This window comes from Dendrobium catenatum, unplaced genomic scaffold (assembly GCF_001605985.2).
Source record: "Dendrobium catenatum unplaced genomic scaffold, ASM160598v2 original_scaffold_213434, whole genome shotgun sequence".
Taxonomy (NCBI): Eukaryota; Viridiplantae; Streptophyta; class Magnoliopsida; order Asparagales; family Orchidaceae; genus Dendrobium; species Dendrobium catenatum.
Window position 1 is genome coordinate 255572 of NW_021531844.1, and position 14481 is coordinate 270052.

Here is a 14481-nt window from a genome sequence, read left to right on the forward strand (position 1 = left end):
AGCATTGAAGACCCAAAAACACAATATGTTTGATTTTCCCATAAGATGCAGCGAAAACAGAGAAGGAAAGTTGTGGAAAAGGAGAATTCAAAGCGATGAAGGCGGCTTGAACGGCGAGATAGTGAGAAAGAGACGACAGAGAACAGTGTATGATTAGAGAAATGCTCAACACAACCGCTAAGTTGTTGTTGATGTAATAATATTTTTATATAATATATTTCAAGAGGATATCGCATTTTCATCGTGTTTTTCTTATCATTAAAGATGCTATATAGATTTAAATGTTTAAAATATTAATTTGTAGGTGAAAATTAGTTTAGATATTAAACTTCTTTAAAATTATTATGAATATTATATAGTCAAATTTCATATCCTAATTTTATAAAAATAATGGGTTGTCTGGTAGTATGATTTAAGCAGGATTTATGCCGGACTTTTAGTAAATCCCGCCAAATGGCTTGAGAGTGCACAGTAAATTCGAATTGATCGTATTGTAAATCTTGAATTTATGGATTTATGACGTAAATTTAGGATTTACTAAATCCCATCGTTCAATGTATTTAATGGATTTTCGGATTTGCAAAGTTCTCTCACGGCAAGCTAGTGAGTTCCAATCTTGAAGGAGGTGACGATGGTTACCTTTGCAATGAACGAGCTCCTGAAGTAAATTCCTCCAATGAGGAGGCGAAGAAGCTTCTTTAGCGACTATTTTAACTCAATGCTTTACACTAACACATATGCCAAAGCAATGACAAAAAAAATGGCGACGAGGAAATGCAGCAAAGTAACAACAATGAAGAAATGAAGATGAAAATCAAACTGTAGATGACCTCCATCTAATTAATCTAATTTAGCAAATTCATATAATTTAAATTATTAATGATTAATTCAATAATTAGTAATGTAATTGAATTATCAAATTAAGCCTAGTTAAATAATATAATTAGCTTAGGATTTCGATTTTAAAATTGAATAATTAATTATATAATTAAAATTGTAAATAATAATTAAAAATTATTTAATAGTAGAATATTTATATGCTTAATGAGCTAATTAATAGTATAATTAATAATTCAATCTAATTATACAATACTTAAATAATTAATAAATTAATAGTAGGAGTACTAGTTCCATAAATAGTTATTTAAAAATCAGTAATTAATTAGGTAATTATCATATAATTATATATTAAATACTTATTAAATTAACATTTAACTAAGTAGTTTGATAATTAGTACTATAATTATAAATTAAATTATTTGATAGCTAAACAAATTTTTAATTATATTATTTATCATTATAAATTATTGGCATTAATTAAAATTAAAAATAAATTAGTAACTCATGCTTAACACAAATTAAGCTTAAAACATATTAAATTTAATTTTTAAATGAACCATCCATCTTAAATCTGGAATTACATTGGCAAACAATTTCATAGGATTTAAAATGATTTACCAACTATCATGTAAAACAATTTTTAAGATTTAACATACCCACCATTGACTAAATCCGGATATATAGGATTTATTAAAGCTTCATTTGTGACAGCTTTTTATTGCTTCTGAAAGCAAATTTTTGTACTAGAAAGAAGATTTAAGAAGAAGAAGCCTAAATCCTTTTAAGAAGAAGAAGCCTAAATCCTATTGAAGTTATTGATTCATCAATTATATTGTGAAATTAATTTTAATCACTATAAAATGCAATAAACCAATATACATATGGTTACCTTCCATCTCATCATTTCAAATTTGGATTTCAGACAATTAAGCTCGCCTTTCCACCCGAGGCCAAGCAAGGTTGGTGTTCCTGGCAACTGCTTTTGAATCAACAGAGATGCTTTTCCCATTATAATACGCTGGTGTTGGTGGAATTGGAAGCTTCATGGATGAAGTACAAAGCATCGCGATTATAAAAGCCATGTTAGGCCTCTGTGTCGCCTGTTCTTGCACGCATAGTAACGCTATCTGTATGACTCTCAATGCTTCTTGTGCTGAGTATCGCTTGCCAATTCTCTTATCAATGACTTCCAATGCCTTCCCTTGTTTCCAACGCTTCCAAACCTAATATTCCATAAACAACTTCAGATTCAAGCTTACGGCTTTTTTACTGCTTCTTGAAACAGCTTTTTAATATAAAAATTAAAATTTTTATACTAGAAAGAAAAAGCCATCCCAAAGGAAGCCTCACTAATAATCAAAGCAATCATTTCTCTACAAAACAAAGCATGGACTCCTTACATAGCTTAGAAGGTTAACAGTTTGCTCTGATGCTTCTGTACATTTCTCCCCGGTAATGATCTCCAATACCAGCACTCCAAAGCTGTAAACATCGGATTTAGTGGAGAAAAATCCATGCAAGGCATATTCAGGTGCCATGTATCCCCTGCAAACAAATTAAAGAGTTATTGAGTACAAATTGGGACAAATGAAGTGCAATTTATACTTACAATGTGCCACAAACTCGAGTTGTATTTCTTTCAGTTTCATCAACCCCAAAAAGTTTTGCAAGACCAAAATCTGAAATCTTTGGGTTCATGTCACTGTCAAGCAAGATGTTAGCTGCTTTCAGGTCACGATGAACAATTCTCAATCGGGAATCTTCATGAAGATAAAGAAGACCGCGCCCAATCCCTATTATTATCTTCAACCTTGATTCCCAGCCTATTTGTATCCTCCTTATGGGATCTGCAGAAACAAAAGTTCCATGCTGTCTCAGGTTGAAAGTTTGTTTGAAACATAGAGAAGCCAAAAAGCTATATGTGTTGACTAATTTAGCTAAAATGGTCAAGCTTTGTAATAGAGATTAAGGCTTCATTTGGGATGACTTTCTTGTAGCTTCTCAAAACAGTTTTTTAAGACAAAAAATAAAATTTTTGTAGTAGAAAGCTGCTTTATGAAGCAGCAAGAAAGTCGTCCCAAACGAAGCCTAAAAATGTTAAAAATCAGAATGGTGTCAGCACCATGATGTATAAAGAAACGACAAAGGAGAAAATTATACAGTGGAAAAGCTGCAGTAGATTAATGCATCTGCTAACTCAGTACTCTCACTTCCTTATTGCCTTATGTAAATGTGTATTTATAATGCTTTGTGTATGCGTGTGTGCGGCTGTGATTTGTTTCGTCTTTTACTGATGAACACTGCGGATTACACTAGCCAAGTGATCTGTTGAGTCTCATTCTTGCGGCGGAACTTGTCTGTCCTTTTTAATGTACACAGTCCAGATTTAGAGTAAATAAAGTGTTAATCAAATAATTTGAAGTAGAAGAATCGGAGATGAATACAAAATGCATACCAAATAAGAATTTGTCAAGGCTTGTATTGGGGAGGAATTCGTAAACAAGCAGCTTCTCCTCCTGTTCCAGGCAATAACCCAACAACCTTATGAGGTTTTTGTGCTGAAGCTTAGCAGTGAAATTAATCTCGTTTTTCATTTCTTGGAGTCCTTGCCGTGAAGTTGTTGATAACCTTTTCACTGCTATTTCCTGCCCGTTCATGAGCACTCCCTGCATACTCCATTCAACTGTCAATTTCAGATCTTATGCTTAAATTGAGCGACAACATTGTAAAAGTAGATAGAATGTCAAACAAATTTCACAATCTTTGTATGCCTTCACCTTGTAAACAGGCCCAAATCCGCCTTCGCCAAGCTTATTTTCCTTAGCAAAGTTGTTCGTAGCATTTTTTATGGCACAAAAATCAATCATTTTAACCTCAAATTTTTTTTCCAGAACTTCTTCCTCATCCACAGCATATCCTAGTATTCAAAAGCAAGTTGTAAACATTTGTAATAACTGATTTTACTGGAATTATACGTTTGTGCCAAATTATTAATTTAGGTTAGAAATGGCACATAAAATGAAGAAAATCATCATTACTGATTTCTGATGCTAATAATTTTCTTTTCCTTTGTCGCAGTAGAAGAATGAAGAATGTACAGAAAAGCAGCAGTGCAACAGCTCCAGAGATCCCAGCAACAACTGCTACTGTTTTACTCCTTTTATTTGTGCTTATATTTCCTACAAAAAAGGGAAACTTTAGGAAGAGGCGGACTTTATTGGTGACATAACATGCGGAAAATCTGTGGTTTTGGCGATTAGAGAAATAAGCTAAATATTCTTAAATTACTTAATATTTTTTTCTTTTTTTTTTGTATAAAATACAATTTACATATATGATTAAAAAAGAACAGTTGTCACTTTTTAAGTTCTCTCATAAAAATGTCATTAGAGATTTTCTGTGCGTAAAATGGCTCAAAAGTGCTTTCCAACTCTTTGCATCTCTTGGAGACTTGGAGTCAAGGTTACATCTAATCTATTCTACAAATGTGAAAGGTTTTGTTAACGGGTTTCTTTTTTTTTCAACTCTTCTAATGATCTTAGGCAATGCTGCTTTCTCTACCCCTACAATTTCAGCATTGTGATGGATTCTTTTTTAACATGCTTGAACATCAGTACTCCTATGGCACTTTTAATGGTGTTAAAATGGGCAACTTATTTCCCACTTATTATATACATATTATATCATTATTTTTAGTAAGGCCTCTATTGAGAATCTTGATAAAAATACTCTCAAACTCATTTCATCAGGGACTTCATCATGGGCAACAGCTGGGTTTTACCAGATTCTATTACTCCTGTTAGCAATGCTATTCATGAAATTCCAATTTTGGAGAGTTCTAACAACTGCCATGTTTCGGGAAATCAAAACAATAGTAAATTTATTGATTATATTAAGGAGTTTTACTCTAATTTGCCTAGCTGCACTTGGTTTAACTTGGTATGGCACGCTAAGTATGCATTGAGATTCTCGAGTTTCACTTGGTTGGCTATTGTTGGGGAAATGAAAACTGCGGAAGCATTGCATAAAAGGAACATCTTTGTCCCTTTAATGTGCAGTTTATGTTATGAATATCCTGAAAGTGACTCTCATTTATTCTTTAAATGCTCTTACTCATTTGATATTCTATCGGATCTCATGCCTAGCTCTAAGCAACTCCTTCTTAGGCCCACTATTCTCCAACTTTTAGAATGGATTGATGAAGAACACAGTACCCAACAGCCGGTTAAAAAGCTCTACTTTCTCATTACTTGCTGTTGCATTTATTATATTTGGAAAGAAACGAACAATAGGAAATTTGTGAATAATTTTCAAAGCATCACCACCATTTCTCTAAGTATTAAAAAAGCTGTTTTTGAGAAAGTTATTAAGTGGAAGAACTGCTCAAAGTATTTGGAATTGATTTAGCTGAGGAAGCTATTTTGTGGCAGTACTACTTCTGGTAGCTAGAATTGATTGTGTTGATTTTACCGGTCTTAGCTGAAGCTGTATTTTGAGAAAGTTAGTATGTTGCCCCCTTTTTGGCAATGGGAGCTTTCTTCTTTCTGGTATTTTGCTTTCAAGATGTTTTCCTGTATGTGCTCTATGTTGAGCGTTTTTTGTGCTCTCATTGAGAAATCCCTTTTTGTATGGGACCTCTTTTTGTTTTCTTTCATTACTTATAATTCTCTTTTTATACCTTCAATATACGGGCTAAGCCTAAATTTTTTAAAAAAATAAAAAAGTTACACCAAACGGTTCAATGAATCGAACCTTTCATTGAAAGTCAATGTGAACCACACCAATTGCTTTAGTTGGTAGGCCCACTCATAGAAGAAATGTCAGAGTACGATTAAAGGAGATTAAAGCTTAGTGCTAAATGTTACCATATATATGATATGATGTACTATTCTTCGCTATTATCATATAAAAGTTTTGTACAATACAACTCTCTTTAATCTATTGGTTGAGAGTTTATGCTTGTGTGTAAGTTTTTCTTAAATGACCTAAATGTTCCAAAAAAGAAATTGGTAGAGTCTTTCATTTTTGAATTTTATTCTATAGAAGTAGATATATTAAGACCTTGGAGAATTATAAATTCTATGAAATATTTAATTCTAATCAATTGATCATCTTTGATGTCATCATCTATGAGGACAAATATCCAAATTAATTTTAAAATATAAGTGGATAAAAACCCATAGATCAATTAAGCTTTATTTGAGATATTTTTCTGTTGTTTTGTAAAGTTTTTGTAGAGCAAGTAAATTTTTCACGTTATTGTCAAAAACATCTTTCTAGCATAATTTTTTTAATCAGCGAGAAAGTAATGACCAAATAAATATTATAATTATAATATAAAAAATAAAGTAATAAAAAACTATCCAAAATAAAATCTTAATTCGTTCGGAAGACCAACTTGTGATAATTATATATATGCATATAAGGGCTTAACGTAGATGTAAAGTTGAAAGAAATTGAAACAAAGTGAATTAAAAGTTTTGGGAGAAAATTGTTTTTAAATAAAAACAACTTAAAATTGTTTTTTTTTTTTGGTATTTTTAAACAAATCCGTTTTTTAGAATAAATAATAAATTAATGTTTGATAATGAAAATAATTTGTAAAAATAAAATAATAAATTGATTCAAATAGAATCATACATTTTATACTATTTTTTTTAATATATATATACGGATAGTTGCTCAGCCTAAAGTTAAGGGAGGTTTGGGCTTGCCATCCTTTGATTCTATCTTCCATAACATGGCTTGTTCCTTTATTTTTAGAATGTATAATGAACATACTTTAATTGACACCTGGTATAGAGAAAATATGACTCCATTTGGAAGTTGCCCCCGACCTCAGCTTCTCAATTCTGAAAACTTTTTTGCCGCACTGCTGCTTGCATCAACTCTACTGTTTCTTTCTCTGTGCACCGAAACTGTAATCTTTCTTTCTTATGGGACCCGTGGTGTGATAACAAGCCGGTTGTTGATATGTTTTATTCCCCCAATTTAGCTCATTCTTGGGTTAAAGACTTCATTCAACATAACAATTGGAATATTCCTGAATGTGTTCCTGTTAATGTCAAATCTATTATTTTGAACACTGTTATTGAGGAGGAGCAACCGGTGCTTTACTGGGAGGGCTATCCTAATCCTTCTCCCCGTAATTTTATATCTCAACTTCACTGTAATTTGGAGGATGTGGTTTGGAGTAAGTACATTTGGCACAAAGGTTATGCTTTACGTTTTGCTTGCTTTGCCTAGATGGCTCTGTTAGGGAAATTAAAGACGACTGATAATCTCATTTTGAAAGGTATTACGGTGAATTCTGGATGTGGTTTTTGCTCTGGACATTTAGAAACGCATTCTCATGTATTTTTTGAATGTGATTTCTCTTTTTTTATCCTTACCGGGCTATTTCCCTCAATGGCCACATTCTATCTTAGACCAAACATTTTAGAAGCTTATGATTACTTGGGGAATTTGAGAATTCATGGCAGAAATGAATGTAATTTCTGCTTCCTTACACTGGCTGCTTTGGTTTACTTTCTATGGCGAGAAAGAAATAACAGGAGGTTTTCGGGTGAATGGAGAAGTCCCACTGATTTAAAAAATGTTATCATTCATGCTATTCCTGCAAAAGTTAGAAACTGGAAGTGTTTGGAGAAGATCAAACCATTGTTTTTGGAAATTCTGGGCTGATGCGTATTTCTGGTCCTCTAGCCGGTGCAGAACTATTACTGGGACCATTGTAAATTTGAAAGAAAGTTTTTTAGAGTTTATTTCTGGGAGCCTGTTGGCCGTTTTCTTTGACCGTCCAGGCTTCTTACTGATTAAAATTTTTGCATGGAGAATTCTGCCCAGCTCCTTTGCTGGAATTTTGCAGTTGCAGATTTTTGGGACAATGATGTGCAGGTCTACATCTCTTACGCCTCCTAGGAGGGTCTTTTGGCAACCAGGATGGCATTTTTCGGGCACTGTGAGGGCCCTGCTGCTTGGGCAACCAGTGTCATTGTGGCTTTTGTGGTTTGTGGCAATTATGATGATGGCTTTGATGTCTATGAGATGTAGACCTTTTTCCTGAGTACTTAGGATTTTTCTTCCTTATTTTTCCTATATTTTGTCTTTACTTTCTGCTCTCGGTATAGTTTATTTCTATACTTGTAATTTTTGATTATTATAACCTTGGTGATTAATATACGGGCTCTGCCCCAATTTTTTCCAAAAAAAAAACTATGTCGACGCGTTGTCCTCTTAATAGTGAATTTCTTGAAAAGACTTTTCTATCACTATCATTGTCTAAAGTCGTTGTGGAGCAAGTCGGCCAAAAACTTCTATTGAAATCGAGTCGGTGGGAATGCAAGTCGGTCAAATGCAATAGTAATTTATGCTCTCTTTAAAATCATGTTTTATTATAGGAAAGATATTAAAATTTATGAGAGTTACGAATTACGTAAATTACTTATTTCCGCAATTATCATCTTTAATGTCATTTGTTTCAAATTAGCCTAAATATACAACTGAAGAATGATTCAGGTATTAATTTTTAGCATAAAACTTAAAAATAATAATAATAATCTCATGATGTGAGATTATCTTTTGATCTGTTCTAGTTGGCTATATCATTCATTCTAAGGTGATCCAATCTAAATTATGCATGGAATATAAAACAAGAAATAGTGTAAATTAAAAATTAGAGATTCAGGTACGCAGAAATTAAACACTCACCTCCTGCCTGCGGCGTCGGTGCTCCTGCCTCCGGCGCCGGTGCTGGCAGCAATGTAGAGTTTGAGTAGAACTGATATGTTTCAAATCTCAAATGACAGCTCGCAAATGCCCCGCTACCCTGAGTCTTCCCAGCTGGAATCCTATCGAAAACGTTACTAAGGCATTGGGCACAGTCGCTGCTCGCCAAATCCAACGAGCACCATCCCATCCCATAGATATTCGGCGCATCCACCGAATCATTCGCAACCCCCACCGCAAATTTCAACACCGCGGCCGCCGCCGACGACATCACTCTCTTCATCAAGATATTCACTCGGCTGTTGAAGGAAGCAGATGCGTTATCGGTATAGGAGTAATGAACGAACAATTTCTCTTCCAAGCTGTTGTAGAACGTCTGATCGGAGTAGCGGATGAGGCAGTTTCCAGCACGGTTGGCGAAAGATTTCTTAAGTCCACAGCCTTTATTGTTGAGGGAGGCCACGACGGATTGGTTGAGACAAGTGGAACAGACAGCGGGAGTGATGTCAGGGCGGCACTGCGCGAGGCCGAAGATTTGAGGGGAAGTGGAGTTGTTGAGGAAGAAGAAAGAGGGGGAGTTGGGGGTGGATTTGATGAGTTCGTGGAGAAGAAGGCGGAGGTTGGAGTCATAGGGGCTTGATGAGGTGAAGTTTTCGCCGTGGCAGTCGGTGATGAAAGGGTTGTTCTGATCACCCTGGGAAAAAGTTTGAACGGTGATGGATAGTATTATTGTAAGGAGGCTGAAGAGGAAGAGAGGAGAGTTGGGAGGTGACATTCGGTGCCTGAGAGATGAAGGACAATGCATTGGACATAATCACAGAACTAAGCTGGGCTAATAAATTTGTCTTAAAACACATACGAAATCTATCTATTCAACAATGTACAGATGTACCTGCATGACTTCCCTTTGCTTAGCAGTAAGGTGTTCACACGCAAAAAAAAAAATAAAAAAAAAAAAAAAAAAAAAAAAAGGTGTTGGAAGAATCTTCACTGCGGGCTTGTGGGTCATAAATTGTGTGCTGCTCGGTGATTGCAATGGATTTCCTGTAGGGTGTCAATTTTTGACACGACTCAATACCGGATCTGGAAAAGTCCGGGTACGGGTAGGCCCGGTTAGCAAACGAGTTAGATTCAGTTTCGGATTTTTGACCCGTATCAAAAAACGAGTCGGGTTCGGATAGATCCGGAAACCTGAATCAACTCGACACTGACCCGAAAGTCGAGTCCATCCCGGTTTCAGCCCGCATTCGAGACGTCGCTCGCTGCCGCGCTTGCGCGGTGTCGCACTCGCATGCGGACTCCACCAGTCCACCTGCTGTCGCGCACTCGCGCCATCGCGCCCCGCACTCACACCGTCGAGCGGTCAGCTCGTGACCCAAAGGTCGACTCAGCAGGTCAGCCCACGCCTTGCACTCACGACGTCGTACGGTTCCGCGGACTCCGTCCGCAAGCGCGGACCCGCGGACTCAGTTAGCACTCGCGCTGTCACGAGCTCGCGGCTACGCCCTCTGCCTTGCGCGACACCGCCCGCACTCGCTCGCCCTTCTTTAGCCAAATCTGCTAAACCGGGTAGGGTCGGGTCAACCCGGCAACCCGCGTGGGTCACGCCCGGGTTGAAATGTCCGACCCATTTTCAAAAATGGGTCGGGTTTGGATTGACCTGTCTAGGTTCGGGTCAACTCGGATTCGACCCGAACCTGACCTGTCGACCCGAATTGACACCCCTAGTTTCCTAAGCCTTTTTTTTTTGTTCTATGAATTTCCTTTTGCCTCTTTTGACATGTGCAATTTTGGCACCTTTTGGTTGGTCTTTTTTGGATCTCTTAGGAGTTTTTTCCCTCAATTTGACTCTTCCAGTTTCTTTTTACACATGTAACTAATTTTTAGAATGAACTTAAAAATTATTTGATTTAATTTAAAATTAGTAAGTTTAAATTAAATCAAATAATGTTTAAATTCATTATATATATATATACCCTAAATTCTATTCCAGTCGCTCTCCGCTCTGGCGACCGCCTCTGTTCCTCATGATTCCCTTCTACGTTTGCTCTGCGCGACTGTGCTCTGCTCCACACGATTCCATTCTACCTCTGATTCATGCGACAGTGCTCCGTTCTTGCCACTGGGAACAAAGTTTCGACGCAACTATTGCTCTGTCGGGCAACGACCGATCCTGAGAGAATAAAACAACAAAATAAAACTCATTCAACTTCAAAGTGTTCAAGGTAATCTTGTTATTCATCTCTATAGGTTTTCTTCTTGCTTTGTCTGCTTTATATTTCTCCTTTATCTATGTATCGTCGCACAAGCCACAAAGCTTTTCCAATACCGTCATACAAAGCTATTCTAGTCTTAAATGAAATCTGCTTTGATTTTCCAATTATAGATGAAAATATGAAATCTTTTTTAACATTTGCTATGATTGGTAGGTTGGGAAATCTTATCCTCAATTTTCTACATACATACCACTTTATAACATCCTATTTACATATCTAACACCTAAAACTTTAATATTATATGAATACCACCCTATATTATTTTAATATCAAATATATCACTTACATTTCTTTCCTACCACTCATATATTTCATTTCTACCACTCATATTTGATATGAAAATGAACTATGAGTGGTATGTATGTAATATTAAAATTTTAGGTGTTAAATATGTAAATAGCATAGTATTAAGTTGTATGTATGTAAATCTCCCTAAAATATATTGGATGTCTTACTGAAAAGAATGATATTTTATATAATCTTATTTTCATATTATTAAAATTGGCTTTAGTCTTGCCGATTGCATTTTTTGCAATGACTATTATAAAAACTCAACTTCGAAGTAGAATTAGAGATTAGTGGATGAATGATACTTTACTTATTTATATTGAAAAAGAAGTATTTTTTAGCTTATATTTAGTATTTAATTTAAAAAAAAAAAATTAAAAGTGCCAATGCTAGTCCAAGACCCGGATGGAAAAAGTTTAGAGAAATTTTTTAAAAGAAAATTTTGGAACCCCTCTAGAAAAAGTTTCTGGCTCCACCATGCCAATGTTTAAATTCTTTTTACTTAAGAGGTTTCACTATATAACTGACATTCTTATCAGTATCCCAGATAAATTAGATTCTAGAGGTGACCCCTACAGGCTCAAGTGGTGGCTCTCATCATATAGCGCTTTGTCTCATATAGAGTTCAAGAGGGTGCCAACCCTAAATACCATAATTATTTTTATATAGCATACTATGTTTGTGATGGCGCCAACATAATGTGTTTCTTTCGAGCAAATTCACTCTCAAAATTTTCAAACAACAGTTGCAACTTTAGCAACAACATTGTTAAAAAATCTTTTTTTTTTTTTAAATAAGAACTTCATAATGGACTTTGTCGAAAGCTAAAGTTGACCCAACCACGTCAATATTGGTGACATTATTTTATAATAGGGGCACGTTAAATTCATGTGGAATCACATGAATAATTTTGCTCCTTTATCTATGGCTAGAGAATTAAGGGATGTCCTATTGGCTCTAATTTCTTCCTCTTAGTTGTTTGATTGGATGTTTGGTATATATATTCAAAAGTTTTTAATTTACAAGTTATGATAAAAATATTTGCAAAAAAAAAAAAAAATGAGACAAGACTTGGATTATAAAAACTGAAATTACAAATTTAAAAGTGTCACAATCTTAAAAGATATTAAAGGTTTTGTCGAATTCCTATTGACTTAAAACATGCCTATAGATTACCATTTGACTCATTAAGTTTGATGCACAGATCTTTAGTTGTTTAATTTTATTCGAGAAAAAAAAAAAGTTTGACGCCCAGCCAAATAGTTTCGAGTATTCAGAATATATTCCATCAACTTTGATCTTTAAGAAATGCATAATTTCAAAGTTTTTGCAACATAACAACTACTTGCTCATTCCAAGAAGAGATTCAATGGCATTACCTACCTTTTAAAACTGTCAAAGTGATATCATTTTGTGAACCATATATTAATAATTCGGAAGCCACTTCATGTTCTGTAGTGAAGAATGCAGGCTTCTTTGGATCTTGTAAAATTGCATTTTCACTACTAAGCATGGTAATAATTTCTGACATTATAGGTCGATCTGCTGCTTTTTCTTGACCACACATAAGTGCCACAATGATACATTTTGAAACCTCATTTGATGGGATTTTATCACCTAATGATGGATCAACAAAATCCAGCCAATTTCCATTTTTCCATAGCTCCCATGCCTGAAACATACCATTTTTACTTATTAGGACATAAATTTATAGCCTAAATTGTATTCATCATATTAGAAAAAAGAAATCAACACAAATTTAATATCTTACATGTACAAGCAGGTTTAGAGCTTTCCCATACTTATGAAAGGAAGTATTTCTCTTCCCACTGATGATTTCTAGCATTAAAACCCCAAAGCTAAAGACATCAGACTTGACTGAGAAAAGGCCCTCCATTGCATACTCGGGAGACATGTAACCACTGCATGTTCACAAAAGAAACTACCTCATTATTTGATAATATATGTGATATGAATAGTGTTTTTCATTAGCTTGCCAAAAAAAATCACATACTATGTACCAACAATCCTATTTGTGTTTGTTGGTGTTGTGCTAGCATGAATTCGAGCCAAACCAAAATCTGAAATTTTTGGGTTCATTTGGAGATCCAGGAGAATGTTGCTAGCTTTTAAATCTCTATGGATAATTCGAACTCGAGAGTATTTGTGATGGTAAAGAAGACCTTGAGCAATCCCATCAATTATGGCAAATCGCTTTGACCAATCTAGTTGTTCTTTTCTACTTTGATCTGCAAATGACAAAAATTCATCAAGTGGATTAATAATCAAAAGCTGAAATGGAGTACACACATGAATTGTAATGTAATTTATTTAGAATAGCAAACCAAAAAGATGATAATCCAAGCTTTTGTTAGGCATGTATTCATAAATGAGTAACTTCTCATCTCCTTCAATGCAACAACCCAAAAGCTTAACAAGATTTTGATGTTGAAGCTTGGCAATAAGCTTTATTTCATTCATAAATTCCTCCAGTCCTTGACCAAAAAATGCATCCAGTCGTTTAACTGCCATAGATTCGCCTGATGAAAGATAGCACTGTAATGATAAACAATTGAGATGGAAAGGACAATGTTAACACTTTTTTCTACCATTTTGCTTTAAAAGACATTTAGTAGATTGTTATTATAAGAATGGTGCACACCAATAGTAAGTGGTCTTAACATACCAATTTAAGGTTGATATATTTGATGGTCTAACTCATGGTATTTTGTCTATAATCATGACATTCTTCATCAAAAAATTATTTTGAGCATAAAATTCAGTATAAATTAAAATAATGCAAGAATTATAATGAATGTTCACCATACTATCTATACATGTTGTTCTACTAGTTTTACATAACCTCTAAAATGATGTTAATGCTACTTTCAAATGCATAATCATGACTAAGAAAGAAGTTTACTAAATTCATTTGTGGAATTTCAAAGGATGCCTTGAGCAATTAATCACCTTATAAACAGAACCAAAGCCACCCTGACCAAGCTTGTTAGTAGAAGAAAAGTTGTCTGTTGCTTCCATAATGCTCGAAAATTTGATCAGTGAAAATTCCATACTATTCTCTTTGATTTTAAGTTTTGATGCTAATTCTGCGCCTTGAATTACTGCCATTTGATTATTCTGTAATTTTTTTGTTCCTGATTCATATAGAAATTTGATTTCATCAATTCTGCAATGAGTCCACTTTTGTTATAAATAATTTTTCCAAAACATACCTTTGTCTCTTCTTTTTCTTCTCCATATTAAAAAAATAATTGTACATATAAGGAGTAGTATTCCAACTGGCAAGAAAATGGCGACTCTCCGGATCATAATCTTCCTTCCTGCATAC

The 14481-nt window shown here is 34.7% G+C and overlaps 1 protein-coding gene across 1 annotated transcript; it reads right to left on the minus strand.

The window, feature by feature from the left end:
• Positions 1-1641: 1641 nt before the first annotated feature.
• Positions 1642-14209, minus strand: LOC110101965 (cysteine-rich receptor-like protein kinase 15). The gene is made up of 12 exons (XM_028692494.1): positions 14103-14209; positions 13478-13688; positions 13147-13381; positions 12904-13054; positions 12516-12804; positions 8551-9378; positions 3879-4019; positions 3618-3757; positions 3296-3506; positions 2450-2687; positions 2241-2385; positions 1642-2063 (listed from the first exon to the last, which is right to left on the minus strand). Exons 1-12 carry the CDS (start codon positions 14202-14204, stop codon positions 1767-1769), a joined length of 2988 nt encoding a protein of 995 aa, XP_028548327.1. The 5' UTR covers positions 14205-14209; the 3' UTR covers positions 1642-1766.
• Positions 14210-14481: the final 272 nt, after the last annotated feature.

Coding starts and splice junctions, on each gene's coding strand:
- LOC110101965 (XM_028692494.1), bottom strand. CDS start 14,204: ATGGAATTTTCACTGATCAAATTTTCGAGCATTATGGAAGCAACAGAC. Junction 3,758..3,878: donor ATTATTAGCATCAGAAATCA/GTAATGATGATT, acceptor TTTGAATACTAG/GATATGCTGTGGATGAGGAA. Junction 2,064..2,240: donor CTGTTAACCTTCTAAGCTAT/GTAAGGAGTCCA, acceptor ATGGAATATTAG/GTTTGGAAGCGTTGGAAACA.